General features: G+C 43.2%; 1 protein-coding gene and 1 long non-coding RNA gene across 6 annotated transcripts in view; one reads left to right on the top strand and one right to left on the bottom strand.

Moving 5' to 3' along the window:
* APBB1IP (amyloid beta precursor protein binding family B member 1 interacting protein) overlaps positions 1-17,700 on the bottom strand; it is a 102,186-nt gene that overhangs the window by 47,225 nt on the left and 37,261 nt on the right. For 2 of the 5 annotated variants that reach the window (XM_069959098.1, XM_069959097.1), the window contains exons 2-6: positions 14,489-14,560; positions 8,063-8,150; positions 6,188-6,444; positions 4,844-4,918; positions 444-603 (exon numbers count right to left, since the gene is read on the bottom strand). In XM_069959098.1, coding sequence (XP_069815199.1) covers positions 444-603; positions 4,844-4,918; positions 6,188-6,444; positions 8,063-8,150; positions 14,489-14,560 — 652 coding nt within the window. Of the gene's footprint in view, positions 1-443; positions 604-4,843; positions 4,919-6,187; positions 6,445-8,062; positions 8,151-12,649; positions 12,841-13,738; positions 13,786-14,488; positions 14,561-17,700 lie in introns of those variants that run through there. The other 3 variants (XM_069959101.1, XM_069959099.1, XM_069959100.1) reach the window with 3 other exon arrangements.
* Positions 13,013-14,552, top strand: LOC138783848 (uncharacterized). The gene is made up of 4 exons (XR_011361765.1): positions 13,013-13,095; positions 13,724-13,867; positions 13,997-14,384; positions 14,466-14,552. It is a non-coding gene; the product is annotated as an uncharacterized lncRNA (long non-coding RNA).

Below are 17,700 nucleotides of genomic sequence, written 5' to 3'. Positions count from 1 at the left end.
CTTTTTAAGTGTCTCTGTAACATATCAACATTTTTTTTTTAATGACATGATGTAAACATGCTGGAAAATTCACGAACATTGTCACAAAATGACTACATTCAGGCCATTGAACTGAATGAGTCCACCGCCAGGCTTTCAGTGAGCCCTTCATACCTCCTGCACCGGAGCCGCTCGCTTCACTGTGGGAACTGTCAGGTCTTTTTGCGGACGGAATTCACTGAATTCCGGCTGCAGAAAACTGACCTGTCAGTTTTTTCCGGCGCTGTATGGGATCCCGGCCGGAGCGTACATGATGTGTGTACGCTCCGCCGGGATCCCATTGCACATAAGGCTTTGTTACACACCGCAAAACTACGGCCGTAGTTCTGCGGCGAGAACTGCGGCCGTAGTTTTACGTTGTGTGAACATAGCCTTAAACAGGATACAATAAGTGTAGTACTTACCAATCTGAAGCTCAGGATTCTCCTCGTACAGACTCCACTCCACCGTGCAGTCACAATGAGTCTTCTCAAACAAGTTGTCCAGTATTTCACGGACGGTTTGACGTTCATCCACCATCAAGGTCTTGGTGCTGTTGTCTGTCATGTGAACCTTGACAATCAGCTGTAACCAAAAGAAGACATACAGTATACCGATATGCTAGTGTTGGTTATGTTCGGACATGGTTATATTGTATGTCTGGAGGTAAGGCTATTTACTAATAGTCAAACATTGGGCAAATTTTTCTACAAATGAAGACACCCCAACCAATACATACACTTTTTTCATCCTAGTAGATCAAAGTCTATTGGCAGATCTCAGATCACGTTTTGCTGGGTTATGGCTGTGTTCACACTGTGTTTTTGCAGTCCATTTAGCATATCCTTTTTATGGGGGGGGGGGGGAACTAATGCAAAACCAGATGCAATTGTGTGCATCCATTTGAATCCGCTTTTCCATTGACTTCCATTCTAAGGCCATGTTCGCACAACGTAAGTTTTGTATTAATCACAGCAGTTGTTGCCGATTTGCAACAATGGCTGTAATTAATACAAAACTTACATGCACTGTAGTCTGAGGGAATCCAAAGTATACACTCCGGTCGAGATCCCTAGCAGCCACACGGAAAACTGAAATTTCACTTTTCTGCGGCGGCTATTTATTCAATAGCGTCCACACAAGCCTGACAGGTTACACAATGGAGAGTGCGGCTCCACTCTCCATTGTTGGCTATGGTGAATTGGGATGCTGGCGCACACAGATGCGTCCGACCGATACTGCAGGTATTGCACCAGACCAGTACCACAAAACTTAAGTTTCATACGTAAGTGAGTTATATTACAGGAAATCAGGGAATATGAAAATTCAATGAAGCCTGGACAAAGTTTGCATTTAAAAGTGCTTTTTTAACTACTTCTTTTTTTTTCTAATTTTAAAATCGGTGGTGACAATAATATAATATGTAAAAAGCCTCATTTGATTTACAAATTTTTCCCAAAATAACAAGTATTTTTATTGTCTCGGATCAGATGCTGACCAAGGTGTTATTTACATCATTTGTAATATCTTATGGGGCGGGGTGGGGGTGGGGGTATCTATTTAAAATTTCTGCTAAGTAAGAGAGAAGGGGTAAGCTTCAGCCAGACAGCTCAGGCTCTGGCACAGGCTTATCCCTCCAAGAACAAAAAGGGTCAGACAGTGAAAATCCTTTAAGCCTGTACTTTTCTCCACTGATATTATCTGTTAGTGGAGTGTTCAGAGGGGCCCATACATCTTACACTGTTGGCTGAACCCACCACCAGCGTCCAGTTCGGCTGACTTTAGTGTACAGTGTATGGGGTCTACAGCACTGTATTCTGACCCAAGAAGTCTCCCTCACTCCAAATCATGGCAGATCTGTCAGCCCTTGTGTTTCCCATCCTCTCCATTCCTGCTATAATGTGTCCACACTCACACTCAGCTATACACACTGCTGCTATAATCTGCCTGCACTCACACTCAGCTATACACACTGCTGTATATAAAGTTTCTGTCACTGTCCTCCTGGACAGCTCTGTGATTCTCACTTCCTGATTGGTCCATGCTGAACGCTGTTCCCCATTGCTGTCATGTGACCACACAGACCTCTGACACAGACCTCTCTTTTCTAGCCTGTTGTACTATACTACTGCATTATGGGGATCTCCACCTCCATTCTGTTTTCATGTTTTTTCAGGCTTATGCAGTTACTATACATTATACACCACATGCTGATTGCTATACTGTACAGTAACTTATAATATCTTCTGCTGTTTCTGAATGTTTGTTTCATCTGTTCTACATGTTATTTAGAATAAACAATCATTATTTTTGGGGTGGGGAACCAATTGTCTGCATATCAGTGATTTCTTATGGGAAAATTTGCTTTGGTTTAAGAGTGGATTTGGATTACAAGCACAGTCCTGGAACGAATTATACTCGTAATCCAATCCAATCCTCTGTACAGCATATTTATTCTATTTAGAACCAAAAATCCCTAAAAGTCCGGCTCCTCCTGTATCATGACCTGGCAGCAGCGGTAGATGTAGCCTGGCACTTCTCTCTCGCTCTCACATTGTAACGATTCTTTCTATTTCTGGCAACGTCAGAGATTCATTGTGCTGCAGGTGCTTCCTGAAGACACAGCTAGAGATATAATACTGGTGGGCTGTATATGACCCCAAGCTGCCAGCTGGGCACTGCTTATGATACGTCATGCTTGCTTAAACACATAAGAAAGTGTATTGTCATTTCTGTAAAAGCACCATCATAGTATCACCATAATAGTAATCAATCATGTCCGAAATAGTACCAAAGAACACTAGGGTACATGTTAACCATAATGGTACAGATACATAAATCGGTCATGTTAACTGTACGAGTTATGTAAAACTTAGTGCCGTAAATCATGGGTGATATATCCACTTGAGTCATGTTATATACTTGTGGATCTGGAGAGACATATTCCCTAAGATTGGGTGCCGGGTATTGGGGTGGGGGACAACAATAAACCCCTCTGCCTTGCTATTTAGATACAGGGCTAGGAAAGGAAACTGAATATTTACTCCTGCTGCGCCAACAGTTTTAAGTGTACGCTGTCTGCGGAAGTTTGGGTCTCCATGGTGACAAACACGTACACGTGCCAAATTTGGGTCGCGTGCATTACGGTCTCGTGTGTGTTCATCGTCATGGAGACCAGAACTAGCGCTGGCAGCGCGGATTTCACCGGACCCTCATGATAGCTAGGGTCCTTTTACACGGCCCGATGGGGGGCCCGATAATAACTGTAAACAACTACTAGATCAGCACTCGTTTATTGGGCCTATTACACAGCCTGATAATCATTTAACAAGGACTGATGTCCTTGCAGCTCTTGCTTTAAACAGCATACATTACCTATCCATGGTCCAGGGCTCCTTTTGCGGTCCACTTCTTCCCGGGTCCCGCGCGCTACAGCTTCAGAACGGCCTGTCTTAGCTGACAGGCTGCTCAGCCAATCACTGGCCGGGACCGCCGCGGTCAACTAAGACAGGCCGTTCTGAAGCTGCAGCATGCGGGACCAGGGGAGAAGCAGAGCACAGGAGGAATCTTGGACCATGGATAGGTAATGTATGCTCTTTACAAATCGTCAGCCGCCGGCCACGCGCCGCTATTACACGTAGCGATGAGCGGTCGGTGCCCGACAATTATAAGTCCAAACCTATATCAACGATCAGCTGATGATTTGTTTATTACACAGAATGATAATCGGCCGGATAGGGCGGATTCAGCCGATTATCTTTCCGTGTAATAGTACCCTTATATTTTAAGGCTATGTTCACACAATGTTTTGTATAAATCAGGGCAATTTGCAACAACGGCCGTGATTTATACAAAACATATATTTTATTGGAATGAATGGAATCCCGGCCGAATCGTACACATTGTATACACTCCAGCCGGGATTCCATCTGGCTGCACGAAAAACTGACATGTCAGTTTTCTGCAGCCGCTATTCATTGAATAGCGGCCGCACAGACCTGTCAGTTCACACAATGGAGCGTGCGTCTCCGGCCACACGCTCCATTCTGTGCAGCGGTGAATTGGGATGCGGACGCACATGGGTGCGCCCGGATTTACCAGAAATGAACATCATCCAGTCGGGTCACAGAACGGCCGGTTTTATACGCAGAGTGAACCCAGCCTATGTGTTAAAATCAGGACCCCTCATTCGTGAGATGAAGAATGTCCTAAATACGCCCACTTTTGCCCACTTTTTGGGTAGGTTTAAAGGGGTGTTTCAGTGTCACTAAAAATTTCATTTAGTGGTAGGGCTGAAGAGAAAGAAAAAAAAGTCATGCCGCTTACCAGCCATCTCCTATCTTGCTCTCTCCAGTCCCCTGAAGCTGGTCTCTTCGCCTGCTTCCAAGATGAGAGGTTGGAGAAGGACCTGCCCTCTCAGCCAATCACTGTCTTAGAAGGGACACCACTGTGGCCATTGATTGGCCGAGCAAGCAGGTCCTGCTCCAACCACTCATCTGGTAAACAGACAGAAGAGACAAGCATGGAGGGACTGGAAGAAGCTGAGCAGGAGCTGCAGGGGATCAGGGGTAGGTAAGTATAACTTTTTATTTAATACCTCGTTACTTTTGTGACTCAGTTTCTGAGCTTCTACTTGTAAATTTGGATCCACGACATGATGTGAGGCTGTAGCTTGTCTATGTAATTCTGATCTGACCACTGTTCCAAAAATGTTTTATTATCGGTACACTTGTTACATTTCTAGGCTAGACCCACCGGAGGATTGTCCAGTACGATATTGGTTCAGTCCGACCCTCAGTGTGTGCGTATTTTTTGCCTTACTTACCTTTTTAACCTTGGCCTCCTTCATTTTGCCCAGAGCCAGTTGTATCTTGTCAGCTTTGGCTTTTGACTCTGCATCCTACAATAATAGTGAGAAAAAAAAAGCTGTATGATTTCCCCGTTGTGGTGAAACTAAACATATTACATAACATTAGGGATGGTCCGAACCGAGTTCGGTTCAGGTTCGTACGAACCCGAACTCTCGGCAATGATTCCCGCTGTCTGCCCTTTCTGGAGAGGGTGGATACAGGGGGAGGACCGCCTGGAAAACTGGGATACAGCCATTGCCATAGGCTGTATCCCAGTATTCCAGGCGGTCCTCCCGCTGTATCCATCCGCTGCACGGAGCGGCCAGACAGCGGGAATCTGATGCCGAGCGTTCGGGTTTATATATATATATATATATATATATAAAAAAAAAATGTAATGCCCGTAAAAAAAAAAAATCAAATATTATATAAGAACTTCCTCATGAGACTGTAAAGTCAGCTACAACTGCTGTTTTCGGTTCTCATACTAAGCCATACTTTAGCCTTGTAGGCGAAATACAAGATAAACCAGGAGCCCAATGGAAAGCATGTGACGTCTGTCTATACAATGGTGGGCATCTGGTGGTCTTGGGTGACTATGACTGGTGGAACCACTAACTACAGAGAATGGCGCCCCATTCCCTTGTTTGCAGGTGGAATTACCCTATATTATGTGAATTAATGCATATTAGGAAAACCATCAGTAAGTTTTCAAATTCCCAGTAGCGCCACACAAGGGCAAAATGAAGCATTACACGACACCCCCGTTTTTTACGCTTTACTCAAATAATAAGGTACTTTAAAGGGGTACTCCAGCAAAATTTCGTTTTTTCCTTTCAAATCAACTGGTGTCAGAAAGTTATATATAAAGTTATATATTTGTAATTTACTTCTTTTTAAAAATTTCAAGTCTTCCAGTACTTATTAGCTGCTGTATGTCCTGCAGGAAATCGTGTATTTTCTCAAGTCTGATACAGTGCTCTCTGCTGCCACCTCTGTCCATGTCAGGAACTGTCCAGAGCAGGAGCAAATCCCCATAAAAAACCTCTCCTGCTCTAAACCATTGCTTTCATGGATAGAGGTGGCAGCAGAGAGAATACACTACTTCCTGCAGAGCATAAAGCAGCTGATTAGTACTGGAAGACTTGAGTTTTTTTAAAAAAAATAGGATTAAATTACAAAACTATATAACTTTATGACACTGGTTGATTTGAAAGAAAGGAAAAACATTTTTTTCGCCCCGCTGGAGTAACCCTTCAATAGTGGCATAGTCACCCATGTAAAAGTTATGAGAATGCCCTTTCTTTATGTTTTTCTACCTCAGTCTTTCGTTCTTCAGGATCCGGTGGTGGAGGAGGAAGGTCCGTTTCCCATGCACTCGGAGGTGGTGGTGGGAGATCATCCATGAAACCAGTAGCCACATTATGAGAATAATTGTTTATGAAGTCTTCATTAGGGAAGGGAGGAACGTTATTGTAGCTTTGACCGGTAACTCTCAGTTCTGCATCTTTGCAGTCAGCAACAAGGTCAGCCATGAGGGCGTCCAGATCGTTGTCTTCAAGGGCATTGAGTGATTCTGTGAAATCATCAGAAATATATCTTACATGTAATTTATTTTATAGCAAAGACAGGTTATTCAAAATGAAAAGTTATATAATTTTCCAATATTCTCACTGCATGAATTCCTTATTGCAAGACCTCTGCTTTACCAAACACTTATCAATCATTGAGTTAGGTGATCCATATAAATAAAGCATTGGACAGTCACTATTTGTTAGCAGGGTTCATTGCCCTAGCACCCTTTCTACATACCCTAGCTATGGCAAAGTGACCTTTTGTGCCCCTTAGTCCCCTGCACCCAGAGCATATGTGTAGTGTCCCACTATGGGTGTTTCTTCATGTCTGCTAACCTTTGCTGTGTTACCTTCTCTTTCTATTTTTCTCATAGTGATACGCTGAGGACGGCTTCTTTCTAAGTGGGGGAGTATGTAGTTTCCCACTATGGGTGTTTCTTTTTGTCTTGTTGAAGGCAGTAGAGGTATAGGTCTCTATAGAATGGCTAGGACAAGCCACAGGTTCCTGCTGCAGTGGCTTAAGCAGGCTTGGCTTAGGCCAGTGCCTTGACAGGGACTATGACTCTTCTTCTGGCTAGGATCAAGTAACTAGCTAGATGCAGTGTTAAGCCAAGAGGTGGGGTAACCAGCACCATAGAAGAGACCCCCTTGCCTATGCCAAGGATTCTTCAGTCAGGTCAGTCAACTTCTAAGGAAAAGGAAGAGGAACTGATCCCCAGTAAAGCAAAGCAGCAACTAAGCCTACGTACTTTACTGACAGACGCTCATCCACTTGGAGTTAGTATTCTGGGAGATACACCTAGAGACAAAGACCTAGGACTCGTACTACCTCTCAGGGCGGTCACTGATACTGGGGGCAGAAGGTGGTCAGATAAGGTAACTGGGACTTCACTAAACTTGAGTATGAGGATTTCACTACAATATTCAAGTATCTTTCCTCACACACATCCCGGCAGTGTACTGTACTGATTAGGCAAGGGCTCCTACCCGGCCACTACACCACTATCTCAAGACAAGTCTTCACTCACTCCTCCATCACTATTGGCTCAAGTTTAGCCCTGAAGTTCTTAAAACCAAAGTAATTTGCACTAGTACTTGTTACCAGTTCTTATATTTTTGTATAGAAAGAAGTTCTTTAAGTAAAGCTAAAGACTTTATATCGGGACTCTGTCATCCTTGTCGCCGCACCTGCACTCTCACTTGCACCTCACAATTGTTCTACTAAAGGTCCGATGCCTGTGTGTCCGGGGGTGGGCACCACCACTCCTGGCCTCAGTGAAAAGTTGTCCACCAGCTGCAACGGCATATGCCCATCAGCCTTGCTCCCCATTGTACACCACTAACCTACGGGCAGATGTATTGCTTCCGATAGATCATTATTTTATATAATGTGTCCAGTCTAGATCTCCTCCTATCACATCCACATCACATCAGCAGTCCATAGACAATGTGTAGTATGATCAGAGGGATCCACAGCTGTGGATCAGATCACCTGGGGATGCTACTGGATGCTGGAAAAGTAACTAAAGAATTGCGTCTGATGTAACATGTCTGTTGGGCAACAATCGAGAATGTAGGGATGGATTATATGTCCTGTATGTTAGGAAAGAGAGTACGTACCATTCAAGTCTTTGAATCCAAAGGAGAAGTTCATCTCTGTGTCTGTGCTGATGGCTTTCATTATAGGGTCATTCTCTATACCCAGGCTCTGCAAATACAGAAGATGAAAACAATAAACCTTAGACTGCAAAGTAACATCTATCTATCTATCTATCTATCTATCTATCTATCTATCTAGTAAGTAAAATGACAGGAGCACTCCAAAAATGAAAAGAATCTGTGGATTTATTTGCCCATGAAAAACAAGTGCCTGTATCTATCTATCTATCTATCTATCTATCTATCTCCTATCTATTTATCTACCTATCTATCTATCTATCTATCTATCTATCTATCTATCTATCTCCTATCTATTTATCTATCTATCTATCTCCTATCTATCTATCTATCTATCTATCTATCTATCTATCTATCTATCTATTTCCTATCTATCTATCTATCTATCTATCTATCTATCTATTAATCATCTATCTATCACAGTCATGTCAAACTCTAGCCCGTGGTGCTGTTATTTTTGGCCCGTCGTGCTTTTCCATTGCTGTTTTAAATCTGACCTTCCTGATGTCCCAGCAGATTATAATATGGGTGGTCCGGATTGACGCTCAGACCGTCCATATTATAATATCGTAAGCCGCAGGCTACTATATAAGAGACTGTTTTATGGACTGGCTTCTTCATAAGACACTATTGGAGAGGGCTAACTACTACGTAAGACACTTTTGGGAGGGGGGCTACTATATAAAACACTATTGGGGGCTGGCTATTATATTGGGCACTATTGGGAGGGCTGGATACTATATTAGGCACTATTAGGTGTGCTGGCTATTGTATTGGGCACTATTGGGAGGGCTGGCTACTATATTGGGAAATATTAGGTGTGCTGGCTACTATATTGGGCACTATTGGGAGGGGAGCTACTATATAAAACACTATTGGGGGCTGGCTACTATATGGGATGCAATGGGGGGCTGGCTACTATATTGGGCACTTTTAGGTGTGCTGGGCACTATTGGGAGGCCTGGCTACTATATTGGGCACTATTGGGAGGGCTGGCTCCTATATTGGGCACTATTAGGTGTGCTGGCTACTATATGGGTCACTATTGGGAGGGCTGGCTACTATGTGGGGCTCTAATAGTGGGCCTGGCTAGTATGTGGGGCACTATTGGGAGAGGGGGGCTACTGCATGGGGCACAATCATAGGATTACCTACTGGTTGAGGGATATAATAGGTAACTACCATGTGGGGACAATTACTTTAGGATAGGCAGTGCCAGAAACGCTGCATGCACTTTTCATTACATATCATGGTTGGCCCGTGACTTTCTCCAATTTTTTAATTTTGTCTCACTGTGTATTTGAGTTTGACACCACTGATCTATCTATCTATCTATCTATCTATCTATCTATCTATCTATCTCCTATCTATCTATCTATCTATCTATCTATCTATCTCTCTATCTATCTATCTATCTATCTATCTATCTCTCTATTTATCTATCTATCTCCTATCTATCTATCTATCTATCTATCTATCTATCTATCTATCTCTCTCTCTCCTATCTATCTATCTATCTATCTATCATCTATCTATCTATCTCCTATCTATCTATCTATCTATCTATCTATCTATCTATCTATCTATCTATCTCCTATCTATCTATTATCTATCTATCTATCTATCTATCTATCTATCTATCTATCTATCTATCTATCTCCTATCTATCTATCTATCTATCTCCTATCTATTATCTATTTATTATCTATCTATCTATCTATCTATCTATCTATCTATCTATCTATCTATCTCCTATTTATCTATCTATTTATCTATCACCAACTCCTATCTATCTATCTATCTATCTATCTATCTATCTATCTATCTATCTATCTATCTCCTATCTATCTATCTATCTATCTATCTATCTATCTATCTATCTATCTATCATCTATCTATTTATTATCTATCTATCTATCTCCTATCTATCTATCTATCTATTATCTATCTATTTATCTCCTATCTATCTATCTATCTATCTATCTATCTATCTATCTATCATCTCTTATCTATCATCTCTATCTATCTATCTATCTATCTATCTATCTATCTATTATCTATCTCCTATCTATCTATCTATCTATCTATCTATCTATCTATCTATCTATCTATCTATCTATCTATCATCTATTATCTATCTATCTATTTATTTATCTTCTATCTATCTATCTATCTATCTATCTATCTATCTATCTATTTATTTATCTCCTATCTATTGCACATATGATCTGTACAGTGCCCTGTAGTTTCTTTCCTTCTTACTCCCATGGTGCACTCCTTTATTCTATACAGCGATAAGAGATTATTAGTGATTTGGTTATGCAGAGTCTCCCAGCACCTGAGGATATTGTCAGAGGTCTCTTAAGACGGCTTTATTAATAGTCGAGTAGTGACGGTGTAATACCAGCTATATCATATAGGCCATCACAGCTTGCAGGGTGTTTAGTCACATCCTTGCCTCAATAGTCACCGTTTCCTCTGCTAAACTTGTTAGTGAACATCTTGTTTCTTTATGTTAGTACGTCGGTGTCCATCATGTATACTGAGGATGATACATTGTAGACTAGCTCAGCATATAGGCAGAATTAATATTATAGGCGTCCATTGATGTTTCTGACACATAGATGGCAATAATACTGCTGTATTCTACTCTATTGGAGCCCAAGGATGTGAGTGTGAACAGGACCTTAGCTGGTGTACTGCTATGTAGTAGAGAGCCAGAAAGCAAACAATAGAAAAAGCAGAACTAAGTAACAGCAAAAGGGGAAGATTAAGCTCAATGCCGCTTAGTCTGGGATAAATTTGTCAATTTGTCAAGTGTGGCATAGCTGGCATGGGTTACAGAGGGCACCAAGTGGCTGGAAAATATACTAATCCACCACCAGACTGGTGAATCATTCATTCTACTGCTGAATACTTCATCCACATCAATGTTGCTGTTAAAGGGAAGCTGCGAGTAAAACAAACAAAAAAATTAAGATTTAAAAATCTCAAGTTTTCCAGTACTTATCAGCTGCTGTATGTCCTGAAGGAAGTAGAGTATTCTTTTCAGTCTGACACAGTGCTCTCTGCTGCCACCTCAGTCCATAACATGAACTGTCCAGAGCAGCAGCAAATGCCCAAAACATCTCTTGCTCTGGACAGTTCCTGACATGGACAGAGGTGGCAGCAGAGAGAGCACTGTGTCAGACTGGAATGAATACATCACTTCCTGCACGACGTACAGTGGCTGATAAATACTGGAAGGCTGGAGATTTTTAATCAGAAGTAAATTACAAATCTATATAACTTTCTGATTTTAAAAAGTACCCCTTTAAAGGAGAAGTCCCACACGCTATGAAAACGGCAGGCAGACGGGGGTCGGTCCTGCAGCTCCGCTAGTTACAACGTCACAACTCCGGCTGAGTGATTGCCCGCCCAGCCAATCAGTGACTGGTGTGGGACACCCCAGTCACTGAATGGCTGAGCGGGCAATCGCTTAGCGTGGCCATGACGTTGCTGCTGCAGGAGCCGGGTATGCGATGTACCATGTTTTCTGCAGAAGATGACAGCTGGCGACGATGAACAGGACACCGGAGCGGCACAACAGGGGCACAGGGATGGGTGAGTTCACTTGTTTGATTTTTTCCTCACCCACTGCCTGCCGTTTTTTTTACCATTAGTGGGACTTCCTCTATAAATGAGAAATGATTATAGTGCAGGATTGTGCACACTAATCAGTTTTCTAAATTATTTTAATGTTCCGTTAAAGGGAACCAATCACTGGAAAAAATGCATATAGAGCTTTTGAAATGTGCTGTTAGAGCACACAGCACACTTGCCACACGTGTTTCCATAGCCTCCGTGCCTTCCCCGTGTAAGCCGCAAAGTAACTTTATAAAACTGGCGCCCTGTATGCTAATTACCTGAGGTAGTCACCTGGGCGGTGTTCGGCTAGCAGGTAGTCACGGTCCACTCGGCGTTCTCCCGCTGTAATCACGCCCCTCTGGGCGTGATTCAAATGGCAGAGTGGCTGTGGCGTCACTCGGGAGCGCGCCGTGCCCAACGTCGGCGCGCTTACGTACTGATGCCGGACGCCGCCGCACATGTGCAGTGCAGCCGCTTCCATTCCGGTTGCACTGCGCCTGTGCAGAATAGCCTCGAACTCCGGCTAACAGGCTATTCGAGGCTATTCTGCACAGGCGCAGTACCGCCGGAATGGAAGCGGCTGCACTGCGCATGTGCGGTGGCGTCCGGCATCAGAATGTCACAGCTACACGGCCATTTGAATCATGCCCAGAGGGGCGTGATTACAGCGGAAGAACGCCCAGGGGACCGTGACTACCTGCTAGCCGAACACCGCCCAGGTGACTACCTCAGGTAATTAGCATACAGGGCGCCAATTTTATAAAGTTACTTTGCGGCTTACACGGGGAAGGCACGGAGGCTATGGAAACACGTGTGGCAAGTGTGCTGTGTGCTCTAACAGCACATTTCAAAAGCTCTATATGCGTTTTTCCAGTGATTGGTTCCCTTTAAGCATGTAAATACCTGGATGGAGTGGCCATTGCTTACACTTCCTGCTGATCATAACTATGCATCAAGAGATGGAGCCTTGTGCTGCATCTCCATAGCACCTGTAGCCATTGTGAGACCCAGCACCTTGGAGTGTGAAGTGGTTCTATGGTGCATGTTCTTGCGATGGCTACGGAAGGCTATGGGGGAGATGTATTAAACATGGAGTAAAGTGAAACTGGTGCAGTTGCCCCTAGCAACCAATCAGATTCCACCTTTCATTCCTTACAGACTCTTTGGAAAATGAAAGGTGGAATCTGATTGGTTGCTAGGGGCGACTGAGCCAGTTTCACTTTGCACCATGTTTGATAAATCTCCCCCTTTGTCTGCTAATCTATAGGCGGCCATGACAGGCTATACAATCCCTTTAAGTTGACCCCTATTGAATCAATGCAGAGTTTCTTTTCCTCTGAGATTGCTCAGTATGTGTCCAGCTTGCAGCCCTGTCTCCTACCTCATACATTGGCACTGACATATAGTTATCTTGGCATTTCCAGCATACTTTTGACATACGCATACATCTGGTACATTTACAGACTCACAGTACCAGCATATTTTTGGATTTTTTAGACGTGGCCTTATTGTGTCATAGCCAATCACTGCTAGAAATGTAGCAGTGATTCCAATCTAAATGTATATTTAGATTGAAATGTCGGAGCTATGTGACTGTCCATAACCAGTGCTCACTAGGTTTTCTGCCTTACCCCATTCACAAATATATAAGTAATAGGGAAATATCAGCAGGTTTGATTAGTCTAACCTGCTATAGCTCCCCTTTACTCAGCTCCAATGCTCAGCGATCCATAGTGCTCTGTGCAGATTGTTGATATATCACTTTATGGGAAAAGATTCAGGATAACTTGTAATTTACCCATTGCAATCTCTGGACTTTCTATTCTAGGGACTCTTAAGCATGGAAAGATTGGTGATTTCAATCAATAAGTTACATGTTTAACTAAACTTTTCCCACAAAGATATATATCAATCTGCTCAGCTCTTCAAGCTTTATAACAATTTGCTGATCATTAGATAACGTTTTTATGTTCATAGATTCCCTTTAAGTACCTTACAATATGCAGGAAGACCATTATAATGAATCTGAAGAAGGTCAGGAGAAGATACACTGTAGTCTGCACTGAAAACTGGTGATGGAAGAAAAAGAGGACTACATATCACAAGAAGGAACTCTAGTAGGTAAATAGGAATCAATGGGGAATTACATGAACATCTATGAAGGTTGTATTTTATAACATCTGCTTTGGTCACTATGACCTCTTGCCTCCATTTGCTGTGCACTATGTTACAATCTATTGTGTTTTCCAGGCCGGCCGAGGCTGACTGCCGGGATGTGAGGAGTTCACCCTTGGCAGGAACAGGCCTCAATCCATAAATACTAAGCTTGTGCTGAGGCAAAGACTTTGGAACATGCAAGTTCTTGCAAAATAAATTGGTTTTCTAGTGTTTTTCCTTGTTCACAAAAGCAACAATAGGTGTTGACAGATCCTGGATGAGACCCTTCAATAATTTGGCCGGAGTTGAGAGTACATCTGTATTGGCAGCTCTGAGCTACAGCTGCTCCTTACAGTTTGCCGCTATGATGTCACACGGACCGTTCCTCGCACAATCGGAGAGGATGCCAAACAGACCGTACCAATTTATTCCCTTTGAAATCCCCTTTGTCAATATTTATCCAGTCTGGAAAGTCTCGCATGTAAGTGGAACCTTCAATATGGAAAAGGAACAAAAGTGGGATTGTGAAGATTGTGACGGGTCTTTCTGCCTTGTCTTCCAGGTTCTCTCATTGATCGGACTCACCTGAGTTAACAGGTCCATCTCCCCCAGGAGGTTGCTGAACATTTCATCGATTTCATCACAGGTCTGCTCCATCTGTAGAATAAAGTAGAGTGGTTACATATGTGCATCATCTCAAGTCACCAACAAATCTCCTCTTACTGGTAATAAAAAGTTGACATTATCCAGATGTTTTTTATTCCATCAAATTTAAAGGGGTTATCCGGGTTTATAAAATTGATGACTAATCCTCCAGCTAGACCATTAATGTTTGATTACTAGGGGCCTGACACTCAGCTCCCCCCCTTCCCCTTCCTCCAATCAGGTATTTATGGGGGTCATGGTGCTCAGGGGAGTACTGCATTTTCATTGTGTTCATATGTTTATACTCTCACATGCCAGTCATTGGACCATCTAATGAAACCCTTAAAGCCCTATTACATGAAGCAATTATCAGCCGTACTTGACGAGTATACTGGAGGGTCAGGCCAATCATTTGGTTCGTTTAGTCAGTGGCGTAGCTAGGATTCATGGGGGCCCCATATCAAAAATTTCTAAGGGGCTCCCCTACGCACAACACAAAGCACTGTATATACGTCCTTTACTGCTGGTGCACTGATAACCCCTGACTAATGCATAGAGCTCTGCACAATTTCATTTCCTACTTGATTGCTAGCTGGAGAACAGAGGTCAGGGGTTATCAGTGCAGTGAAGCAGAGATCTTTGTCTTCTGCTTGTTAACCCCCTTTTTATTTGTTGCAGCATGTAAGTAAACATTGGGTCACTTACACACTGCAGTACATAAGGGGTTAAGCAGAAGGACACACGCTCTTACCTTCTCCCCCAGGCCCCCCTCCTGCACGGGCCCCATAGCAACTGCCTACCCTGCCTCTATGGTAGCTGCGCCACTGCGTTTGGTGCTTGAACTTGTTTGTGCTTGAGGAGATGCTGGAAGGAGTAGAGTAGAAGAGAGGTATTTTTAGCAGTGCTTGAAGAGTTGAAAGTAGAGTAGCATAGAAGAGAAGAGTTTGGTGAGGGAGTCCTAACCCAATGTGGTACTGTGCTTTGCCAGAACTTGAAGAGATATACTGTAGTGAGAAGTTTACTTGTACCCATGTATAGACTTGGTTTGACCACCTTGTGCCCTACAGTGTCAAGTGACTCGTCCTCCTAGGATGATACAATCCCCAGTCGTGGTTATCTATGTAAAGCCAAGCTCTGAGGGTGTCCCAGTTACCTGCACTGCGAGATAGTATACGTAGACCTTCTTGGTAGCTTTGTCCTATGCAGGCTAGTTCCTCTTTGTCTATCAGGATACTGCCATGCATTTTTCAGACTGGTTCACAGCATGGGCTAGGATGTTCCTAGACTCTTCTCCCTTTGTAGCGTTTAGCACTGCATAGTAGATATTGTAGAAGTACTGAAAGAACTCGTTGTCTCTAGTTGCATAACACGTCCAGACTGAACTGAACTAACTTCTCCACGGAGCTAACTAACTCCTGCCACTGGGTTATGTGTGTGGAGAGCAAGGATAGGTAGAAGAAAAAAGAGCATCTCCTATTGGCTAGCACAGGACACATGATACAACAATAACATTAACCTATTGCCAACTTCAGCTGTGCGAACAAGAACAGAGGTGTATAAAGAACACTGACACCTAGTGGTCAAACTACAGAATACTACCTTCATCACCACCACTTAACCTTGAGTGAGAACTTTACAACAGGTGCCTAAGGCACTTAACAGTGGGACAACACAATAGTGCATGTTTAAAAAACATGATCAGTTGATGTGCACAATGTAGGCTGATCGCTGTTTTTCAACATGTTAAAAAATCCCGGTCATGTCAGTGATGGTCTTCTGTGTGTCGCTCGATGTAAAAGGGCAATGGGCAGCTTTGACGATCTTAGGATCATTCGGGCAGCCCCTCCCGCAGCTCCCCGCTCGCTGTTTATGCTTGTAATAGCCCAGGCAGCAACGGGGAACGCTGGCCCTCAATATAGTGCCATGTAATATACGGCCTTTAGACCTCCACTGATCCGATACTGATGGCCTATCCTGGGGGCAGTTATGACAACTCTTTCTTGTAACAAACTCTGTGTCAAGATAACCTCTGTTCCCAAGATGTCAAAAAATGTTGAAAAGTAATACACACAGTACACTGGGACACTGCATAACTGTCCTTTATATGATGAATATTGCTGAATCTGCAATGTTCCTTTAAAAACACTAAAATGCTGATAATTTAAAGCCTTACTGTCTCTATGGAAAAAAAAAACTTTTGACATGTCACACAGACACATCAAAAGTTTTGATTGGTCAGGGCCTGGGTGTTAAGACCCCCACTGATCACAAGATCACTCCCCCGCTTGCTGCTTTCCGTGTCATGTTGCAGGACTTGGGTTCTAGTCTATAGGTGAGTAGTCAATAAAACAAAGCAGGGACCCCCGTGCACAGCCACAACTACCGTACTTAGAAGGTAGAGTACACATATATAGTACAGGCCGCAGCTCAAAAGTCCGTCAGTAATACTGATCAAATAAATAATCCAGGAAAAAACTAAAATAGAAACGCTCTGCGCAGGCCATAAACGTACAAATCAACAATTTATTACTTCATAAAAATAACACGTTTCAAGGCATAAGCCTCTTCCTCAGATTACCAGGACATTTGCAGAAGTTGGGAGATCGGCCTGCGCAGAAGGTTGTCTATTTTTGTTTTTTTCCTGGAGTAATGTGTTAGCTCCTAGAATGTATTATCCCAGAATCAAAAGTTAGCCCTTTTTGGCAGACTAGGGGATAACTAGCTGATCAGTGTTTGTCCGATCACCGCAACACCCAACAATCATGAGAACAAAGGTCACTTGTCCCAGGTGTGAATGTACTGTAGCAGCCATGCTCAATCCTTGCTCCATTTGTTCTCTATGGGGCTTCCCAACACCACGGGGGACATAATGGTAGCGATTTCATCGGCTGGACCTTCATCAATCAACTATCTGTTACCCTGTGGATACATGATAATTTTTAATCTTGGAATCACTCTTTAAGGACAGTTTCACACCTGGGGTACATCCACATTTTTAAGGGTTCATCCCACTTGAGTGTCTAGGACCTAATGTCTAGCCCCCCCACATTGCCACCTGTAGATCACAAGATGTTTAGTCTCTACGAGGCTGTTTCATCTCTCCACCTCCGTGGAGAGGGTGGATACAGCCGGAGGACCGCATGGAAAACTAG

The sequence above is a fragment of the Dendropsophus ebraccatus genome, chromosome 2 (genome assembly GCF_027789765.1).
Source record: "Dendropsophus ebraccatus isolate aDenEbr1 chromosome 2, aDenEbr1.pat, whole genome shotgun sequence".
NCBI lineage: Eukaryota > Metazoa > Chordata > Amphibia > Anura > Hylidae > Dendropsophus > Dendropsophus ebraccatus.
Note: the sequence above shows the minus strand (reverse complement) of the source record. Positions and strands in the feature narration are given on the sequence as shown.